Source organism: Monomorium pharaonis, chromosome 6, assembly GCF_013373865.1.
Source record: "Monomorium pharaonis isolate MP-MQ-018 chromosome 6, ASM1337386v2, whole genome shotgun sequence".
NCBI lineage: Eukaryota > Metazoa > Arthropoda > Insecta > Hymenoptera > Formicidae > Monomorium > Monomorium pharaonis.
Window position 1 is genome coordinate 23,191,524 of NC_050472.1, and position 24,176 is coordinate 23,215,699.

Sequence of the window (24,176 nt, forward strand, 5' to 3'; positions counted from 1 at the left end):
TCGAATTGCGGAGGCGAGACGGATGTCGAAGGGCAGCGATCTGACGATTCTTCGTGTATGAATCAAGTGAGAGACGTATGTTTTTTTTTCTTTTACTACAAAACGTTAGCACGGCGTTACCCCGATGCTTTCTCTGCGGATTTACATGCGCGTTCTTTGACTCGCTCCTCAGACGCCTCCCGTGTTGCCCTCTCTCTCTCTCTTTTTTTTTGTAATGCAAATTCTCGCGGCGAATCTACCCGTGAAACTGGCGGCAACTCCTTCTCTCTTAACGTACTGCCGGCCCGATATCAACTCTTCCGGAGCGCTCGTTCCCGGGGATTTCATTTACGAGGAGCTTCGGCTTCCAACCGCACCGCGATTTCCGCAACCTTCCTACGGATTTAGCCGAGATCTATTTGCCGACAAACCGATGTCTACTCGTTTGCGGCGGCTGTTTAGATCGTGTCCCCCCTTTCGCCTCCTCCCCAATGGCGGCACGATTTACATATCCCTCGGATTGTGCTTGAGTCAGGGTTATCACATTCGAAGACGATCTCTTCCTCCGTCCGAGACGGCGACGTCTCCCCGCGGAGAAGAGGGCGGGGGAGAGGGGAAAGTTCTTCCCGGGGGCTCGCGTTAAGCTCTCACGAACGTCGTTGTTGCCGAGTCCCTTCATCGACAAGTTCCCGCCGAATTGCAGCCTCTTAGCGAAAGTCGTAGGCCGAAACAATAGCTAATTCCGCCCGCTGCTGCTCTCGGCTTCGGGATCTATCGGGGTACTTAGCTGCAATGCGGATCTCTCCCGGCTTTCGAGGGTTCGGTGCATCGCTACGACCCGTCCACGCGCCGTCACGTATCCCGTCCTCGATTTAGATCCCGTGTCCGCGCGTCCGTCCGTGTCGTCCCGCACGTGGGCACACGTGTACAGAGATAGACTCCCTTATCTTTCGCCAACCCCCGCAACGCGAACCCAAATGAGAGTAGGTGGCGAACACGTCAGAGGCTACAGATCGCGTGGGTCAGCACAAATTAAACGCCATTTGCTCGTCATTAATTACGGCACACTTCGAAATGTCACCTCTTAATTTTAAATGTATATTCGTCCTTCAACTGCGCGACTGCCGATCGAATGTCATTTGTAATATTCGAACTTAATTAAGAGCGGACGCCCTGAGCAAAAAACGACGAAATGTCGCTGAATACTTTAAATTTTATCGATTCACGACACGATTGTACTCTCCGCTTTGATTTGAAGGATTCATCCGTTTCATTTCGAATTCAATGTTCGCCACAGATAGAAGACGTATGGCATATCACATCTCCAAAACGTTATTTATGTCACCGTTTTCGAACTGTAATATTTTTAGCATCTCATACCTTTAGCATATGTTAAATTTTCTGTGCATTCATACGAAATCAGTGACAGACTCAATTGTTTCAAAATTCGATTAGAATATTTGAATTTTATAATTTATTAAATTAAACTTTTTATATTTATTTATTGATCGTGATACGTACAAACGATATTACATGAATAAATTGTTTTATAAAAATTCTGAAAATTCTTTTTAAATGCAAGATTATTTTAATACAAAAAAAAATATCTATTTTTGTTTACAGTTTGTTGTGTGAAACATTTTTTGTTATGGTATTTAAAGGAAGATACGTATAAATACCCATTTACAATAATAATAATAATACTTAAACTTATTTTATTATTAAAGTTACTAAGCTCGAATTTCATACGAGAACAAAAAATAAATAGAAAATATTACAAAAATCGCACATGTAGAGGTATTTTATCCAAGATACGTAAATTCCTATTAAATATAAAATAATTTTTTCCGCAAAATCCAATCATGTTAATATTAAGCTTTTTCATATAAATACCACACTGAAATACTTCTAATAACTTTCGTATTTACATATAAACTAATACTTAAATTTAAAAACTTAAAACATTAACAGGATAAGAACAATTATATACTTAATCGCATAGAAACGCTTTTGGGTTAATGGTAAAATAATTAAATTGTTTACCGAAAATATAGAATATAGGAAAGAAAATGAAAAGTAACGTTTTTCATATCTACAAAGGCCATTTCGAATATAACTCTTTGTTTCAACTATTATCACATTTTCACCTGTTTTTATATCAATATATAATACCACAATGGAAAATAGCAGCGTGCAGTTTTTGAAATCAGAGCTCGATTGAAAATATAAAGGGACGCGAGTGCCGAATTTTAAAGTCCCTTTTTATTACATAATATTTATATAATAATATAATATGTATATATAAGTAATACTTATATATAATACTTTAACATAATCTCATATTTGCCCGTACATAAAGAGAAAGATTTCTTTAGATTTAATAAAATTTATTAGAAACAAAGAAATATATGCTTAGAAATAGTCGAACAAAACGGTTTATTAAATTTTAAGAAAGCTTTCTTTCTGTGTATATATTCATTTTCTACACGGAGAGAATTTTCTCTTAAAATTTACCTTCAAAATCTGATAATTGTGAGATAATGTGTGACCTCAAAGAATTTTACTATACTTTTTAATCAAATTTACTATACTTTTAGTATAAAATTTTATTGAAAGTATAATAAATTTTACTATACTTTTAGTAAATTTTATTAAAAAATATAATAAAATTCCTCGAGGTCACATATTATCTCACAATTACCAGATTTTGAGGGTAAATTTTAAGAGAAAATTCTCTCCGTGTTTAATCTCAAGCTAACAGAAGTATTTAGAAGTGAGACTACAGAGGGAGGGCGTACTTGCTTGAATGCTTCATTTTTTATATGATAAGGCGGATTCTCAATTACTTGTTGCGAACAAACGAGAGTAGAAGGCAGGTGTGCTTTTTTTTTTCTCCGCGCGGAAAAGTAAAATTCTCCACTGATTTCTCGTTGGACGCGACCACGCCGGAAGTGTGAATCGCCCGTTCCGTTTGCCGCGCTATTCTCTGGCACGCAATAATTCTCCGTCGCAGCGGGAAAGAGACTCGCAACCCGTTGCGCGAGCTTTACGTAACTGCACAATGTTTTAATAAGTGGCCAAATTACCGTTCCGGACGCACATAATCCGACGGTTTTAAAAACTCGCCAAACAGCGCGAGGGCGAAACGGGGACGACGGTCCGGCGACGTAGCCCGCGGCGGGGGATAGAAGGGGGACGGCACGGGGGAGGGTGGCGTATAGGGGAAGGATCTCTTTATGCGAGCCCGACAACCCACGAACGTGGCGCGGAGCGTAATTTGCTTTAGTGCCGTCGCGTAAATTTCAGGATGATGAGAACGTACGGGCGCCGCTTAACCCGTTCTTCCTCCGGGATAGGAAAAGCGGATGGGGAAGGGGGCGAAACGAAGTTCCGGAGCCGTTAATGCGGTCAGTTATCGAATGGAGCTCGCCCGGAATCCGCATAACGCCCGCGGAATTTGCCTGTGACAAAAAAAAAAAGCCCGGCAGTCAATCCTCTTCTGGTCAATTCGTCGCTCGCACACACGTTTCGGCTCCATTATCGCGTCGTAAAGCAATTTGGAAATCCGAGCTGGTTCGGGCCCGCGCGCAATTTCCTGAACGGCTCGCGGCTTTGGAAATAACAGCGGCCGTTCGACCGCATTTTTCTTTCCCGCGAGAAGAGGAGGGAGGAAGGGTGTAAAAGAAGCGGAGATTAAAGATTAACGTTTGCCGCGTAGCGCAAACGTGTGACGCGGTTCGCGTATAATGTCACGGCACGGCACGGCGGCGGCGAAGCGCCATCGAAATAGGTAATAATTGAACCGCCCCTGTGGCGATGATCGAACGGATATGTTCCGCTCCGATATATGAAGATTCCTGCGCCGCACGCGCTTTGCTCCGGTGTCAATCCAGGGATGGTTTTTATTCGCTCGTTACATTTTGCGAATTGCCGGGAGGCTTTCGATGTTGACGGTTTAACGAATATCGAGACGATAATCAGTTTTTACTGCCACATTAGCCTCTTTGAATGTTTATGCTGAAGCGCAGCTACGATCGTTTTCGCTAAAATGATAAATTACATATAAATACAATATTCACGTATTTATGAGCATTGGAAATGACATTTGATGATACGTACATGCGTACGTTTTGCGCGACGTAGATAAATATTACACCGCATCGGTGAAAAATTAAAAAAATGGAGAGAAAGTTATCTGTCCGCTTGTGTTCGAAAAAAAAAATTGGTAGCAGCTTTTCCTGCCTTGCACGTCGTTGTTTGGCTATAATAATAATAATTGAACACTTCGACGGAAAAGAGCGAATCGCGTGTGACCGGTCGTTGCCGCACGCATTTCGCAAGCGGAATTTAGATTTCGCCATTGCGTTGGCGAGGGCCCCATTTTCGTGTTCACGCACCCGATGAATTTTTCAGCCGACAACAATCGTACTGCTTTAGTATATGGGCGCGCACGCTCATGGGGCATTAACTTCAAAAGGGTCATTCGCGTGAGTTAAACAAGCACTAAAAAAGTCAGGGGGTTTGCGCCCACGTTGCCGTGTATCCCACCCTTTTCTCTGTCCGAGGGAAATGCATCGGAATTTCACGGCGAGATTCGAGGCCGTGCCGGGGATACATTTGTCCGCTCTGTCTCTCGCTGTTTCCATACGGTCGCGAGCTTGTATTTCATCAGCGAGGCTATGAAATCGTGGCGAGGCGCGCGCGTGGCCTCGCCGAAATTCGAGAATGCCCGAAAATAGACGGCGCGGCTCCGCTGCAATATCACGACGCACGCGTCTGCGGAAAAGCGATAAGAGCCGCCGACCCCACTTATCTGACATGCGTTTTAATGGTGCGCCATTTTCGCTTGCGTTCTCGGATAATCGCAGGTTGGTTAACACATTCCAGCAAACTCCCGTAAAATTATCACGTGCACGTAAAATAAAAGTTCAAATTGTTGAGACGAGCGGTGAAAGCAAATTCGTGATGCAATACGTGACGCGATTCTTATACGTTTATATAAGGATATATCGGGAAATATCGTTTATCAAATATAGAGAGGAAAATAGAAGCGTGCTTTATAGTTTACAGATCACTAAACGGTTGAAGTGGGATAAGTTTCATACATTTCTGGCGGACTACAGCACGTATGTACATACAAGAGCCAGAATTACATGGGACGGTATTAAGAGAAGGGACGATATTCCGGTTGCTTTCGTGAATAATGCATATCTTACTACCCTCAAATATTACTGCAGCCGGAGACGAGATCAGATATGTAATAAAGAGCTTTAGATATGATTTTATATTTTATGGCAATTTTACATATTTCATTTTTTTTACGATTATACCAGATGAATCATAGAAACATTACTTTTACAAAATTGATCATTCATATTGAGAAAAAATATTGAGAAAAAAGCGAAAAAATTTTATTTTTAACTCATTTTTAATTTATTTTACATAATTATCTCAAATACGCGCACGTATTATATAAATATGAATTATTTTAATTATATATTTTTAAGGTGGAGAAAGTATTTTACGCATCTTTATTAATATACAAAAGTCTAGAAGACATAAAGATATAACTTTTCCCATAAACTTTAAGTCGATTTAATATCTCTTTTGGGCTTTCACGTTGTTTGTGTTTTGAAATTTGAAATTTTTAAAAGGCTATGAATATGCTCATAAAGAGCTCTTTTATCTGAAAATATTACATAGATATTATATAGAATATTATACATTAATGTAGACTCGATTTTAAATATTAGTGTCATTTGGGAGATCAGTCTAAAGGATCTATTTTTAACATTTAAAAAATTCCATTAAACTACGAATTTAATACGTATATAAGCACGAAAAGCTTTATTAAATGCATTGCTTGGGAAGCTTATTGAACGGTATTACATATAAATGCTAATATTTTCATGCATAGTACATTCATGCGCACCATCGCACCATTTGCTTATAGTACTGAAACACCGTTTTTATTATATTTGATGCTTACGCACAGCGTTAATTGTTCATCACTATTTATAATTTCTTTTGAACACAGCAAAATTATAGTTTTTATAATAACTTTTTATTTGAATTTGTATGAAATTAATTGAAAAAAAGATAATATTTCTATAATATATTTATATACGGGCAGTATTCTTCTGAAATATTTTAAAACATTTCATGATTTATTATTTTTATTATTATTAGATGGATTATTTGTTAACTATCTAAAAATAATTTACTAGTTTCGTGTAACAATTATTACATAGTATATTGCATTAAATTAGTTTACATCTTTGTGATTCTCATATTAATTAAAATGTCCATTCTATCGTTTATTCTTTCTGTTCACATTAATTTTGTAGTTATATCGTGAAAGGTATAATCGTGTCGTCGATTTTCCAACCAAGCACCAGTTGCAAATGGTTCTATGGAACGGACGTAGTCGTCGTGCCGTTGATGATGCGGGACTCGGGGAAAAATCACTCGCATCGCCAGCGGGCCAGATGTTGACGACGTCGCGGTATTACTCGAGAACTAATTGCCCTCGTATTATCTTCGTTCTGCGAGACCTCCATTCGCCATTCCGAGGCCACCATCCTACCATCCTCGTAATCAGCCGGGTGCAGACCTGTCTATCATAGTCCTCCAGGTGGGAGTGTTGTAATTTGCAAGCCGATATCACAACGGCATCGTGTTTACTGTTACATCTGTCAAGCTAATGGACCTAGATTAGGGCTCAGCCCGTTATCGTTGTTCCATTCCCTGTCTTTCTATCGCAACCATGCGCCCTGTTCGCGAAATCCTGAGTGACTCGTTAATCCGTTGTCCGGAAAGCCCATGTTATCACCGATAACACTGTCATTTTTGACAGTTAGTATTATTCCGTCAGTTACGGAGCCGAGCATCGAGCGAGTTGCAATGCCGGTAAGAAGCTTAAATCGAAATGTCGCTTGTATTGTCGACCCGCACAGCGATCAACCTCTTTCTCCGTTCGTGTAAATGTGGAATACATTCATACGCAATTATGCACTTGTTTGCACAAACATTTACAAAAGTGAAACGTGCCTCTACATTTACAAATTGTTCACGTAGAGTTCAGTATTGCTTACACAAATATTTACGGTGTTGAAATGCGCTTTGAAATTTGTACAGCTTAGTAGAAATGACGTCAGTGACGAAGTCTGCAACTTGTTATTGCCCGTTGGTTTAGTTAACAGAGTTATCACAAACGACTTGGGTAGATCACAAAGTTCTACAGAACAAAACAACGATATATATTACATTATAAATTTCTATTATTATATGATAGCTTGTTTAAACGTTATTACAATTATTATTAACATATATTTTTTATCCATTAAATTGTAAAATTAATTTTTAAGAGTAAAAACTACAAAAATTTAAAGTTTAAAATTTTTTAAATTTGTTAATTACATTTTGTTCTAATTTTATAGTAATAAGAAATATTTAATGAATCCTGTGGCTTTTTTTATGAAGAAAATAAGGTCATTATGTAAAGAACTGAGACTTGTTACAGAAAAATAACCATAATAGAAAATTAAATATAGATACTGCGAGTCAATTGAACAAATCTTCATTTAGCTCTTTTTTTCAGAAATAGAATATATAATGATATTTGGAGGTAAAATTTCAACAAATATTTTACTCAACTTGATCATATAAATGCACACAATTTTAACACATGTAACTTCTTAAATATACCTCAATTATGACTTGGAATAGGTTAGTGAATTCGTGAATATGATTTGATTACTAATCCTAGGTCTGAATTTGAAGCATATTAAATATTTCATTCAAGTGAGACTCTAAGAATCATCGGCGACGTTGACTAAAATAAATGTGATGAACAAATTAACCCTTTTTCTATAAACCTGGATAACTCAAGTTTAATCAATTTCTATTCATGGAAATTTCTCAAAATTTCAAAGAAACTTCCTACTCCTTATTTTCTTGTAAAAAAAGTCTATAATAGAGGGAACCTCGGTGGTGCGACTGAGGCCGTTGATTTCTGTGTCGAGCACTAGTGATCTATGATTTTGTATACCATGCTTTTTCGTGAAAAATAAAACTTTTGTGATTGATCTTTGATAATTAAATTATATTACATTTTATTTTCTTCCAAAATAAAGTGCAGATATTTGTTACGGAAATTTTAAAGCACATGTTCGTGATAAATTTATAAATTTTTTTTAATTACTTTAAACGGGTTAAAATATGGTAGGAGGCAAATTATCCAGATTTGTACTGCAAATAAGGTATAGTTTTTTACATTGTAAGGGTTAAATGGTACTCTCTAAATCACAATCAGTGAAAACTCGACAAAATCAGTGGAAATACACTGACTTTCAATGATATACATATAATCATTTATCAATCAGTGAAATAAATACACTGATCTTTCAGTGACTATACCCTAATTCTGAAGTGAAAATTACTGAATATTCACTGATTATCACAGTTATAAGTATGCCACTGCGAATCAGTAAATATCCACTGATTAAGATTTAGAGAGTAACTAAGACGAAAAACTAAGACAAAAATGTATCACATATAACGCGTAATGTTAAACCAATGTTGAACATTTTCCTGCCAACAGAAATGCTTTTTTTTCCTCTTTCCCTCACTGATAAAATTGAATCAGTTAAAATAATTGATTTTTCAGAGATTTCAGATTTACCGCGCTCACGGATATTATTCTTAAGGAGGATATTATCTTCGAGCTTATTAAGAAATCATAATATTAATCGCGTTTTCTTAAACTTGACTCCATGATCGCGAAATTCTTGTAATAACGGATTTTCTATTTTCACATACTTTTTTTCTGCTTTCTTCATCGATCATTTTATTCTCGTTAAAACTCTTTTTCGTCATGGGATGCACGTCATCCCATTCCAATACGAGATTTTCGCAGCTGGTGCGACACTAAATATTTAATGGTCCAGATAAATGTTTGATGTGACAGCTCAGGATCGAGATGCAGACGCAAATTCGCTCGATAGTCGGAATTCTTTCACTGGCGAATCTCGTTTGGGAGTTGAACGGAAATTCTGGAGGGGCGGAGCCATTGCTCTGGTCGTTTCAGCGAAATCGATATCGCGAGCGAACATCCGTATCGTCGACGTGAATTATTACGTGAGGTGTTCAGCAAATTGTCTTATCGCGTGGCGCGCGTTTGACAGTGACACAATTCTTGTGAGACGTAATATTTATATTAAAAGTCCACTCGATCAATCTGTGTCAGGAGCTTAAAAACAAATTTACTATACCGCTGAATATTAATTGCCTCGATTTGCTTGGACGAATTGCTTCATCGTGTTCTTACCCGAGTCGCCGTAAATTGTTGCTTGGAGGGAAAACTTCAGCAATTAATTCTTCAACCCTTTCCTCTCAGATGACGTCACGAAAGTAAAATTTTACAAAAAATCCCATTTTTGTCTTTGAATATTAGCAACGTGTGCACAATTATCAAAAATGTTAGAAATGTCTATATTATATAATAGTTATAATAATTATTACATGATTGATCATCAAAATTAAAAACAAATGTTTTTTTTTTTACATTAAATTGATATTATAACGTAAATTTACAACTCATACTTAAGTTCAATATCTCTACAAAGATATTTGAATTTGAATATGTATTTTATATTATTATTTAAATTCCTTCTCGATTCTATCATTTTTAAAGTAAGATCACAAAGTAATATTCATGAAATGATTTAAAAACAGCGGTAATTCGTGTATTTTGCAGGATTTGTGTGTATCAATATATCGAATTTTGATTGTACATTTTTGGACGGTTTGTTACGCGTTTTAATTAACCGTAGGTTAATTTTATTGATTATATCGTATCGCGCAATATGAGCGTAAAGTTTACGATATCATACATCTCTGTATTTTGTTTGAACTTTCTGTTGATCTCGATTCGCCCGTTGCGTTAATTTGCGGGGCATTGCCGATATCGAGCGGGTTATAGTCTCATGGGATTGGTACGTTTTTTCACATTATTCTTTCGTCACAATGTAATAAAGGGCGCGTTGGGATGCGATTAACGTCGGGAGTGCTGTGTAAAGTACCGTATTCTGGTGTGATTACTGCGCACGTAATCGTAATTAACTGTATTTTCGCGAATGTTGAGCGAGTTTCACATAGGAATAAGGAGAACTTGAAAGGAAAAGGAAGAGAGGAGCGGTCTGAAAGGACGTCGGGCGACAGTGAAGTAATTTCGGGATGAGTTATTTATTATGTATTATTTTATTCATTATATATACGTTTTGAGAAATTAATTATTTTAAAACAGCAATGAAAGCAGCAATTATTTTTCGAAATACTAATTACTTAGAACATTGCTAATTACACGAACATATTTAAATCTTGCAGCTTAACACAGTTACAATAAAACTTCGTTGCTGCGTATTGTCCGCGAGTAAAAGATTATATTTTATTTTAATTTGAATTAGTAGATCTAAAAATTGGTTTGAATAAGATAAATGTATAGGACCATTAAGTTAAAATATAAATGTATGTACACATTAAATTAAGAATTTAGTGCATTATTAGTAAATATAGATATAATACACATTTAATTAATACACATTTAATTAAATATTTCTTAAAATGAAATAACGTTTACTGGACATTTAATAAATATGTTTTTGCAAAATAGAACATCTTCTTACATAATTAGGTAATAAGTGGCAAAAATTGATAATAGATGACAGATCGATACGTGGTTTTTAAATAACAAACTTTATTGCCTGTAATCAGAATCTATTTTAATTTTTATATTTTTACGTTAAGATTTTTTACTCTAATTTAAAGTACTTGTTATTAAATCATTGTGGCTATCAGACATTTTGTATATTGATTAAAAAATTATTGATTGATAAAGCAAATCGTGTTGCAACGTGTATACATATAGTGGTAATTTGCTAAGGTAGCTTTAACATACCGCAGGCGCAATCTGTAAACTCAAACAGTCGCGGTCGTATCTAATCGGCGAAAGGCATACAGAGACACGGTTCGCGTTTAAATTCACAGAAAGCTTAAATTTCATCTTTGAAGACCCATCATATGTCGCAAATACGTAAACACGAATTTAAAAATTACGCGCAAATAAATACACGTGTAATCTTATTTTATTGCTTGTATATTAGAACGATTACAATCCACAAAATGTAAGTCAGACAAAGAAACATTAATGGATATTATAATTATATTAACAAATATATTAAAATCATACTGAATATTAATCTTTTTTTTTCAATATGTTACATTACAAATTTTTCTAATACAAAAGAAATGAATTGGTCGTATGGTGAATACTCTTATTATAAATGGTTTTGTAATAGTTTTGTATTAAATGGAAACTGTCACCAATAAATCTCGATTATCGCATGCATGGCGACATAGGAAATTTCAGATTAAATCTGTTGTGGAGACGCGTGAAATTAGCATCAAATGCTCTATGTGTAATTGACATGGAAACCAAAATGTACTCGCCAAAGCGTATAAGCATTAATGAAGTCTCCGCGAATTATTGCACTCTGTCACGTGCCAGTCAATTGTCGCGAAATAAACGCGCTATTTGCCATTTGCTTGTTATTGCTTCATTAATTGCAGGCGCGGCAAGTAAGCGGAAACACACGCGTGGCGTATTATCTAATTTATCAGAGCAACTTGTCCTCCGCAGATGCACGTCGATGAGAGGCGATTTCAGGTCGTGTACAGGTATACGGTGATAAGCGCGAGTATTATGAATCTGTGCGAGCCCACCTCGCGAGATATACGTGCATCTCTAGCGAAGTAAAATAAAAGCGTGTACGGATACGCAGTATGCAGTACAGGTATCCGCGTTATTCGGGCGGTCGCGTCACAATGGCCGCAAGGCGATTATAAACTAGAGCAATTAATTATAAGTGGTCTTGCAGTATAACGACTTCATGCTGGAAATTCCGGCGTGTAACGCCGGTGCATACCGCGAATATTTGGTTTGCCATGAAACGCTTCAAGACCGGCCGTGCCTTCGTCTTCCGGTATGCGGTGAAACTGCAGTTCTCTGTTCTCTTCTATCCGCTTTCCACCCCTCTCCCCCCCCCGCTCCTCTCTCGCCCCTTCTCTACCCCTACCGCTGTCTTCTCCATTCGCAACGTGAGTATTCTGTAACCATTGCGCTCATTCTCCTTCTTCGAGATGCCATTTATCAATTACAAGCAGCGAGCACCTGAGAATAAAATGTTGAAAAATTCCATTGTCAATGCCGGATTTGTGCTTGCTTGCATCTATTTCACTGCCGCTTAAGTCGTCACGAAGCTTTTACGAGACTTTTACCTCGCGCGTAGCAGCAGCAGGAATCTCTGACAAAGGACGCACAGGAATGCTCGCGTTCCGAAGTATAACGCGATTTCAGACGCCTTGTAATGCAGTTATCTTGTTAACTTTAACCGGTGATTATTATCGCGCGCGATTATCAATTTCCCTGGCATGTCTTTTGACAGACAAAAGTCTTTCAATGATCAGAAAATTTCCAATAAATTCGTGCATAATGTAAAAATTTATTTGTATGTTTTATACTTTTACAAAAATATTTTATATTAAATGAATATTTGTTTTTATGTTGTATAAATCATCTTTCGCGTTTTAAGAGAGGATTTGATCGCTCTTTATAGTTTTGCTCGATTGAATGGCAGGGTTCTGAGATTGATAAAGACTACGGCAAATTCGCTTATAAGAGGATCGATGAGCACCGGTTTCAAATCATAAACGTAATAACGATAAAATGTCATTTTGCTGCGAACGAGCCGGCGAACGTTTTCTGTGCGAAGGAAATAACGTATGTTCGGTTTTCCTAATCGGATGTTCGACTGGCTTTTCCGGGATAATAGCTCGAGCAGGCGGGATTACGGAGGGACAGAGCCTCGGATAGCATCCCTATCGCTTCGATAACTCTGTTCGATGGTTCGGACGAGCTGCCACCCTCGCGACCAGGATTTTTATATATTCTTTCAAACGTAAGAATGCAAGTAACCAAGTATAAGCGTTCCAGTTGCACAATTGGCCTTACTAATATATTCTATTAACACGAAATTCTCGAAGTTGTGACCTTTGCCTTGAGAGGTGAAATATATTTAATAAAGAATTTTTAGAAGGATAAATATATTGTACTGTTAAATTGTTGATGAAATTTTTTTATCTATCACAATTTTTTTATCTTTTAAATCTGTAATATGTATTTGCGAAAAATTGATTGCACAAAAAAACTTACAAACAACATATTATAAAGTCATTTCGATATATAATTTATTTGTTATAATACAGTTTTTCGCTTATGTCATGGTAAAATATAATGAAATTCATAGTCGATTTTCCTGTTGATGTAGCAAAAGCGAATTTGCATAGAAAGCAGCAGCTTTAATCAAAGAAACATCATATATGTTATGAGCGGGGCTTTTGTCATCTCATTGAAATTATGCCAACTGAGAGTAGTTATGATAACTTGGCAACATCGTCCATGAAATCAGCTTCTAGCGCGAGCTGTTCAGAATACTCATAGAAGCACCCTTAGGTTACCTTATTGCTCGTTACCAAGTTTAAACCAAGACAAGCATTACATGCATCGACTTGCAAGTAAACACGGCCTTGACCATGAGATAAGAATTGAACGCATAAACATATAGGATGTAAAAATTTGTAAAAATGAAATACATTCTATTCACAGTCTGCATAGCCATTAGACGTAGAATTAAAAAAATTATTTTTTTAATATTATTAGTAGTTTCCGAATTATAAGCAATTAAAAAAAATTAAGGCAATAAAGTAGAATTTTGTGAATCAAACTTAGTAAGGGTTTAAATGAATTAGATATGTGCAGTTCGTAAAATTTTTTTTTAATTTTTACTAAGTTTGATTCAAAAAATTCTATTTTATTGCCTTAATTTTTTTTTAATTCACAAATTAAAAACATTTGTAAGAATAAGTTGCAAAATATAAGTGTTATCACAAGTAAATTTTGTGTTAAAACAAAGCCTGCAGCCCTCCATCGTCGTTTTTGTGATAATTTGATATCAATTGATTATTAAAATCATAATTACCGCTACAGAATTTATATCACTTTTCTCACATGCTCATACAATTCCCTCACCATATCGGTCGTACAAAATTCTTTTGGTTTCTATTATTGTTTGTTTTCGGTCAAAGAAGAGAAAAACATACTGTGATAAAAATGAACTTTGTCGAAGTATATTTAAGAATAAAGATAAAATTAAAATTTACAAAATTTTTTTGCGTATGTTAAGTAGATATTGGATAAGTCATACCGCAAAAGGAAAAGTGCATATGTAATTCTTACTTCAAGTTATTGGTGCACAAATTTAACCGTGTGAATTTATGCACATATCTAATAAAATCTTTAATTTTAAGTGAACTTCTTTTTAATCAAATCTTAGTTTTAATTAAATTTGGAACGGTGGGCGAGCTGTAAAAAATTGCACTTTTATTAACTACTTTAGCTCTTTTAAAAATACATCTTGACGTCAGATTTACTTCACTTTGTGACTTATTATGTATAAACTCGATTAGTTACTTGGGTACTAAAATATTTACTACTAAAGATTAAGAAGTTGTGAAACAAGATAATTTTCAACCAAACTTTTATTAAAATACAATTAATTCTAAATTCTTCGAAGAATTAACATGTATGAGAAAACATACAACTGTTTTTAACACAGTCTGCATTTCTCTATTCATTTTATTGTGGTTTATAATAAACCACAATAAAATGAATTTTAATCATTAAGTTTACTGTAATTTGAACAAATATGCATTTTATACTTGATTAAACTGTAGAGTCTTACAACTTCCGCATTATTTTATATTTATCTACATATACATTCTATGCATTAAATTTTATTTTTGTTATTACATTTCGTGTTTACTATTTACGTAATACGATTTATGGAGAAGCGTGGAGTGGTTAGAAAGATGTCGTCGCGTTATTCTGCAGAGATGTAGACATTGGCATCGTTACAGTAACGTCGTTGTTTCGAGTAGTATTGTTTCGGGTTATTTCACGCGGAGCTACGCGACCCTTTCATGTTTGAGATTCCTATGCTACACTGTCGGTGAACTGAATAAAAGGAAAATGAACCTAGCCACACCCAGTCAGTCTTCACATTCCGAGGCGTTCACCCTCGCCCCGGGAAATCACGGTAATCTCGAGTTTTTTTCAGGAAAGGATTCGTGCCCTCGTTGAAATAACCTTAAGAACTTTCGCGGGCTTATCGTATAAATGCGGCTCCGTGCAAATAGTTCGCGTTTAACGTAATTGGCCACGGAAAGTGATTTGCATTAGTCCAGGTACAATCTACGTTGTAATAGCGATGTTTATATGCTGGGAAAACTACATCGCTTAATAGTAAGAAATGTAGTATAGAAATTCGCAAGAAAGATGATAATGTATTCTCTGCGATGACGGAGTCACCACAATTGCGTACGAGCAAGTGACCGCACGTACCGCTGTGGCTATGTAGGGCATTTATGAATATGTGATGGCTGCGACCATGAGCACGCCTGGTGTTGCAGTTTGTCGAGCGAACTTTAAAACGTATGCAATTTTCCGTCATATCGCATTACGGGATGTGCGCGAGGAAAAACAACGGGCTCTCCGGTTCGCAATTTCGCCTTCGTACTGTTGCACACTTGTAACTCACGTATATTAAAATTACTAACGTTTTGCGGCTGAAGCGAAAATGCATTTGATGCACATGAAATATATGCGCGAGGGAAATAATCTGTTTTCTGAAATACGTATCTGAATATATTGTGTTACATTTCTGCAACGACACGCATGAAAGGGTCTTTGCGCGGTTGGCGAATGCCGTGCCAGGAAACCGAGAAGGAAACGTTTCGCATAGATCGCAATTTTTACCCTTAATTCATGGAAAAGTATGAGTTATGATTAAAAAATAATGGAAGAATTATGTGCATAGTTAATATAGCTGTGATCAGCTATCTCGTAAAGTCAGCTTTGTTTTATGGACAATGTAAAAAAAATAAAATGCGCTCGCAAAAGAGAACATTTAAAATGTTTGAGAATATTTTAATTATCTTTCATATTAGTTTGTTTTTTGAATGTGTTTATCGATATTTAAGTTTAATCTTTAATAAACAAAGTTTTATTGTAATTGTTTAGCACTTTGAGAAATCCTGAAATTTTAATGACTATTTGATAAACAAGAATCACAGCGGCTTGAAATCATCTCGAGCGTAAAAAATAATCGTACGTAATTTATTCTTTATTTAACATAATCAATTTTAAATGTTTTAATCTAAAGAAATACTTTTTTTAAGTAAACATTTAATTAATTTATGAAAAAAGGAGAAATGTATTTTTTTTTTTTTTTTTTTATGTATGTTGCTATATTTTTTATTGAAAAGATAGGAGAGCTTAAAGAACGACGAGATTTACTATTATTTGAACAATTATCTTGATATTTAGGGAGCATTGTGACTTACGTAATGTTTTGTATTATAAATGTATCTCATCAAAAATAACGATGGTGTCATCAATATCGATATTTATAACGACTCAGCAGAATTACGACGAGACGCTAGTGGATAAAAACTGCTGCACAGCAAAGCCGCACAACTCGAGCAGAAGGTACTGATAGGACGCGTCGGTGTCTAAAGTATCTAGCCGTGCCTAACTATCACATGACATACGAGCGTGAAATTCCGCAAATACCGCGAGATAGAAAAATTGGATGGTTCTTTTTTTTTGCTTAAAATTCATCGTCGTATATCGGCACTGATCCGTCTCTTCTCATTGCGGGAACACCTCGTATTATTGTGAAGGTGCCTGCGTGCTGCTGTTTATTCAATGCTTATAGCACAAGCCAATTTATCTCGGACAAACGTCAAAGCCTTGTGCCTGAATAATGGTACGGTGGTTCGGGTTGTGGTTAAACAATGACGTCCCAATGCTTTCCGTCTCGTAGCCCCTTCGACCCCTAAAACAACCGAACGTACAACGCGGCTTCGTGCACGCTCGCTTATGAACGTGCACGCTTACACATAGCTGGCTCAAATGTACACGCAAGCAGCCTCACGCTGTGCTTGCCTAATTAGTCGTCCTTATACGACTCGTTTATCAAAGGTGCACGCACACGTTGTAGAATTCAGGTACCGTTCCCACCCGGTGAGAATTAATTGAAGGGCTCAATGCGGGACTGTCACGTCCGTCCGATTGACGTGGCTCTTCCAGTCAGCCGAGAGTCTAATTATTAGATACGTGAATATTACAGTGGGTGTATAAATAAATAGGGCGGGCATCGCGCTTGATCGGGAATAAATTATTATGCAACCGCATACAAATCTGGTTAAGTGGGTGTCATTGAAATTCGAATATATTCGCCAATGTGGATTTTCCCAATTAAACAATACGTGTACATAACCGAAAGAATGCGTACATAAGCATGTTTATTAGTTTAGCCATGTATTTAAACTGATGCGCCGCAATATACGCGTAATCGATTTTATTCCTACATGCAAATTGACTTTGTACGAGTTTGACAAATGTAATGCTTTAATGTGATCCAAACCAGAACATTGTTACATAGTTAAAACATATTTAATCGACGTTGCAATGTTCCTTCGAGTTGTATTAAATTATATGTTAATTATGTCAATTACAATTATGATTTAAAAGGAAAGAAATAAAGCTGTTTCACTTTGAAAAGTGAAGAGTTTTATTTTTAATACACAAATATGGGATACAATTTTCTCTTATGTGTGTGTCTGTACAAATATTATTATAATTACGTGCAATTATATTTTATATTTATTTTTATTTATTATTTATAATTTATACCAATAATTATTTATACGGAAAACGTAAACAATTTACTAATTTACATATTAACTAGATAATTAACTCATTGGAATATCGGTACAACAAATATTACGCATTCGTAAACTTGCGTTGAAAACGTAAAGTGATTAATAACATTTATCATTTTGAGAAGGCTATGTGTAATTGTATAATACTAATAATTTATTAGTAAAAATACTTTTTGTATAAATATTGATTATTAAAAACACAATTGTTCTTGATTATATTTTTAATTCCTTTTTTAAATAATTACTTTTATTTGGAATTATTATTCAATTAAAATAATTTTAGCATTAAAGCCATGAAAAATGTAGTTGCGAGATGCAGAAAGAAATACTGCGAAAATGAGTTCGTTCATATCGAAATGACAGCGGATACATATGGCGGTAACTGCACGCAAATTGAACGCGCGGTTTTCCATGTCTTATGAAATACACACACACACATACAAATACATGTACACTTGTGCAAATCGTCCATCTCTTATATCGCCTTCGATTTCGTCATTTTGCGAAGAATCTTTTCGCCGTCTCTGCGATTCAGAATCGATATCTTCTTACGAGGCAGATTTTACGATCCATTCGGAACTATTGCGCCGCGTGCAATAGAACGCGCCGCGCGTCGATATTATTAGAATATAACAGGGTCCCCCCATGGTGCGCATTATATTACCGGCATAATATTATCGCTCTGTTGTAACGCGCCCGTGACGGCCGTTAAGGTCTACTAAGATCGCTTGGTGCCTGGATCGGGGTTTGCTGTGGCTCGCGGGTAAGCGAGGATGCGTGTAAAGGGCTAAACAACAGTCTGGTTATTAACGAAGTTTCTAAGTTTTCTCGTTTGCGTTTGTCTGCTTCTTCGCATTGCGCCCTTGCACGTTGGATCGCAAAACGCGATACATGATTGTCGAGTGCTGCGGTTCTTTCGTAAACGTGGTACCATTCCCGACGTAGGCGTGGAGAAAACGTGCAAGGAAAAGCTTCCTGAATTTGCAGACTTTACATATACAAGTGCAAAAAGATTAGAAAGTAGAATATATGGTTTAAACCAGACAGAAACTCCCAAGAAAATTCTATATCCCCTATATACTTTCATATCTAAATTGTTGCTACAGAAGCACATAATTTAGAGAAGCGTTAATTAATATGATACAGTGATATAATATGTACATCCAGAATGTATTACGAAAATTAGTTATAACTTCATTGTAACGTACATTATTTGGCAAATATTTAGTTTCCGTTCAAGTGACATTATTCATAAATAACAAAACCCTTTAGATTTATACAAATAGACGAATTTTATAAGTTTTCACATATTACATTATATGCTTTTATGAGTAATTAAATCATTTTCCAAGATAGGATAAACTCTTGTGCGCGTGAAAAAAGTTCAATTTATAAAACATGGGAACTGAATATCACACAAGTATTATTATTACTTATTCATTGTTCTAATTGGTTGCCACTCGTATGATTTGGTTGAGTAAATTTGGATTGATTTTGTTGGTTTGACAGTTTGACATTTAATGATCAAATACCGTAAAATGATTGATTGAGAGGAAATAAAAAAATAGCAAAGAAATAAAATCTACATGGGGAGGGAATATAACACAAAATAAAAATTTAAAGTCTAAATAATAAAAAGATCTATCATGATATGAATCAAACAATTAACATCTGTTAATTAGAGATGAGATTAAGCATGATATTAATGAAAAACGTGACAGTGAAAAGACCAGCTTGTGAATTCTGGTGCGTACGTGTACGAGATTAAAGAATGAGTATGTTGTTAAGAGAGTTCTCAAGTCCGTCTGTTTGCTCTCGTGTTTCTTGCTGCATTCGCACGCTCGCGTTAGAGCGCATAAAGGCTAGGTACTTAAAGCAAGGTGAATAAAGAGAGGCAGTGCGATTCTTTTCTCGACTCGGCAACCGTACTCCGTACACGAAGTGAGTGCAGTCGAAGCTTTTGGACGCCTCTTAGCGCTTTCGCAGAAAATCGAATTACTCGTTTCGCGTTTGCGGCCCGCCGACGGCAGGAAATGAGCATCCAGTCCTTCACTGGAATGGGCATTTTCCGGAGCCGCTTCGACGTCCAGGACTACCTCCGCGACGTTCCGCCCGATCTCCGTGCAATTTGATTCTATCGCGGATGCGAATCTAAAAACAAACGATCGTAGCGTTTTTCTTTTCCGTTGGACAGCTCGCAGGCTAGATGTTATATGTGGTAGATACCAGTTTCCGTTGCTTTAAAACTGAACGCAATTCTATCAACATTACTTAAAGGGTAAACATTATTTAAAAATAATTTGCGGATTTTAATTGCGAATAACGTAGGTATAGTTTAATATATCATACTAATACTTACAAGTAGGTTAGGTCTAAATTTAATATCTAGTTACATGTACTAATTTATATATCGTTTATTCATATTTACATAATTTTTCTCTATTATCTTCCGAATTAAAAATATATTTAATTTGTCAGATTATGCACGATAAAAAATATTAAACTATACATATTATTGTACACGCATATAGGATTACAATAAAGTTAATAAGAATAAAAGCAATTTAATATAATTATAGCAAAATTATTAAGCAAAATACAACATTTTAATAAAATTTTTATAAAAATTAGAAATAAAGAATATCAATTAATGTTTTCAATTTATTATTTTAAATCGTATTATCTTTCAATATAACATTAATGAATTAATTTTTAATGAATTAATTTTGGAGTTATAACATTAAGATATCTTCATTATAAGATATTCCAAATGGCACGTTTTATTTTTGATAAACATCTTGTAAGATTAAATTTCTCTTATTTCTCTATTATTTAGATCACAGTATATTATTATATTAATATATTTTATTTAGCAAATAATTAAATATTGCAAATGCTTAGCGATATATAAATGATTCTAAACTCAACAAGACCAGATATAATCAGTTGTGTGCATTCGTACGTTTTCGCATATGTTCCTGTTTTCAATATTTACTTATTTAAACAATTAAACATATATTGTATTCTGTTTGCACCAATTTAAACCACATATCATCAATCTATTAGTCCATACATGTGTTATATGAATAATATATGTGATAGAAACACGATTGTAAATACAAATATTTTTGATTAGCCGAAAACAGTACGTCACCGAAATGGTGCACGATAAATGAATGTTTGATGTTGATCGGTGATCATTTATTGCTCTATCTGACATTTTAATGAAATAACCAGATGAAATTTTTACACTGGAGAGTTTTAATTAGAAAATATAATTTGAACCTATAGTTTCCTTCTTGGAGACTTGCGCTTCCATTGTGAAACTTTACTTGAAAGATCTACAGAAGCACCTACAACAGTGCCGGAATATGTGCGACGAGGCAAGTGTAGTAGAAATGTTGTCGGCTTTACCTTACCCACGAGTGAAAGGAAGAGAATGTTATAGAAAGAAGAAAGTAAGACAGAGAACGGAAAAGGAAGTGCGACGAAAAGAGGTAGAGAGTGGAGGGGAGTTAGAAACACGTTTCGCTTCCTGCCGTCACCTTGAAGCCATCTCTTACCGGTTTACGAGGGCACCCACGAAAGTTTCGGTACACTTGCACTTAGAGTCATCCTTGGAGATAGGGCGATATAGGTACTGTAATGCCTGCTACGAATACTGGCCCAAGAGCTGTGGGTTGGGTTTATGACTTGCACTACTCGTTCGCATGCCAGTGAAAGACGTGAACCGCTTAAACTCCTCTTACAACCTTTTTGATGGCGACTTCCATCCTAGTTCCAGTATATCGCGCTAACGATTTCTCAACTCGCGACTCGGAACCAATTCCAGCATTTGCGCATACCGCTCGTTGTTTCGTAATTTTTGATTTGACAGCTCTCGTGACGCGACTGCGGCGCTGAAAGACGTGAACTACACACTATATTTGAAGAAAGAGCTTCACAACGTGAAATATGTCCAACTTCGTTAAGCTCGAGACAATATATGCAATCGAAAAAGGAGCTTTACGTAGAGCGTCCGACTTCGTTAAGGTTTAGCCATCTAGAGGAGTTGATAAACGAGGATATCTACTGATTGATCGACAGTCTGTTAAAGTAGTCTCCGCACGTACGTTGCCCTGATGCGGTGAATCACAGGTCACGAAATCTTATCATCTGACACGGAAAAGTGGATAATCTTTTTCACCGTCGGACCGACGATCGATTTCAAGCTATTTTCACTCGCCACAGATTGAAAAGCAACGTTTCGATTGAACATGTAGTTTCACTCTGTACAAGCTCGGTGAAGAAAAACTTGGTTATTCGCCTCTCGTAGATGTTTTTGGCTGACTATATGACAGGTTTTACTACTTACGATAATGAAAGCATAATGATTTTTATTAAAATTATATGAAATTTGTTTTTGTGTGTTGTAATAAGTTACAAATTAATATAAATTAGCTTTATTTTGAAATTTTATAAGATATAATTATATATAAATAACTAAAATCTGCTTGCATAATTATAATATGTACGTACATTTACTGTACGTTAATAATCATGTAATTAGAATTTAAATAACCTTGAACAAAATTAAAAAACATGAAATGCAACCTATATAATTTTATATATATATAACAATGTGTGTGTGCGTGCGTGCGCGCGCATAAAAAAAATATATATTAGTTCTAAATTTTGAACACAAAATAAGGTCAGAAACTATTATATTTCTAAAATTAGTTCAGGTATTGTATAATTGAAAATACATTGTGATGTTTAAATGCCAGACAACTTCTCTGCTCTTGCTAAAATAACTTCCGCGCGATAACGTGTTTAACATGATAATATCTGTACATACTAATTAAGCACTACATCGGATCGATGAGAGCCGAGAGTGCAGTTACTTTATACGTTGTAATAAATTTTGGCATTCTGAGAAAGCAGCGCAGATTGTATAAACAGAAACATAATCCGGCGTCTACTTGTTTAACGCGGGACGTTCGATCATTTATCTATCCTAAGGGGACTCCGGTGGTCGGATACCATGCAACTGACGTTGGTGTCTACGTGTGTTTCTCGCTATCCTAAGAACGTGTCTCCAGTACGAGGAAGGCGGGTCTTACGGTTTGTGATGGCGGAGGGCACGTGAACCCCGACGGGCGCATGCGAACCACCAACCCTAAAGCTCACGGCAGACCAGAAAGGATCACGCTCTCCTTCTCGTCTCGTTTCCCCTCTCTCCCCCCTCTCTTTCTCTCTCCATCTCTCTATCTCTCCCTACCGCTCTTTCTTACCCTCTCTTTTACTCCAGTCGCCACCGAGCCGGGTAAACCCCTCGTGTGTCAGTCCGCACCGAGATTCCGGCGCGAATCGTCCTCTCCCGTCGTGGCGTCACGCCAAGTTCTAGATGGATGTCGCTGATCCGCATTATTGTGTCAGCGATTTACGTCGTCGCGCAGGTGTTCCTCGCTCGTCCAACCCTCGTGGAAGGTCAGTGATGATGAAGTTCGTCGTATGTTAATATTGAGAATAATCACTATCTGTTTATGTTCGAAAAGGGCACGTCTTGTGCGTGAAATAGGATTATACGTGACTTATTCGAGCTCATATAGCGTTGTGATTTAATTTTTCAAAGTTTCGGTTACTTTGCGATGTTAATGTTAATTACATCGTAAAAAATTACGACATGATATGTTGTTTACTGTAATTGCATATGTTCGTATTTCGTACTTATAATTTGTAGTATTCTTATTACATCTTTTTCTATACGCAAGTGGCAATATAAGTTTATATAAAGACCGTGTTTCAATATTCACTGTCAATACTGAAAAGCGTTAATTATAGGTAGATTAACGTTGTATAGATTTTCAATACTGGCAGTGAATATTAGAAGTTAGCTAAAATTACAAACGCAAACCTGTGCAAAAGATGTTGTAAGAAACAAAAACCGATAGGTGAGTTTTTATTAGAACTTGGTTTGTTCTGTAAATAAGTATGCGTTTCTTACATAATATGCTGCTTTCGGGAACATATTTTCGGTACGTGTGTTTATTAAACTGCTGCTTCATATATGTAGATAGTGAATAATTATACAATTAATAATTAAATACTATATAACTGTATTTTTAATATTTTTGAATTTAAAGTGTTTTCCCAAAAATAATAACAAAAGTATCAGGTTTAAACATATCTATGATTATTTTTAACCGTTGTATTTTATTTCATGAATTTATATTATAACTAGGTAAATAGAGATAAATGGTTTTTAAGTGAATATCACATAACGAATTTTAATAAAGTAGATGCATACGGATATC

General features: G+C 35.9%; 1 protein-coding gene across 6 annotated transcripts in view; it reads left to right on the forward strand.

Moving 5' to 3' along the window:
• LOC105834144 (lachesin) overlaps positions 1–24,176 on the forward strand; it is a 171,609-nt gene that overhangs the window by 72,329 nt on the left and 75,104 nt on the right. Inside the window, exon 1 of one of the 6 annotated variants that reach the window (XM_036288849.1) lies at positions 22,646–23,349. The exons of 1 other annotated variant lie outside the window; for it this stretch is intronic. In XM_036288849.1, coding sequence (XP_036144742.1) covers positions 23,271–23,349 — 79 coding nt within the window. In that variant the 5' untranslated portion in view covers positions 22,646–23,270. Of the gene's footprint in view, positions 1–22,645; positions 23,350–24,176 lie in introns of those variants that run through there. 4 more of the 6 variants (XM_036288850.1, XM_012676413.3, XM_036288851.1 and 1 more) reach the window with 4 other exon arrangements.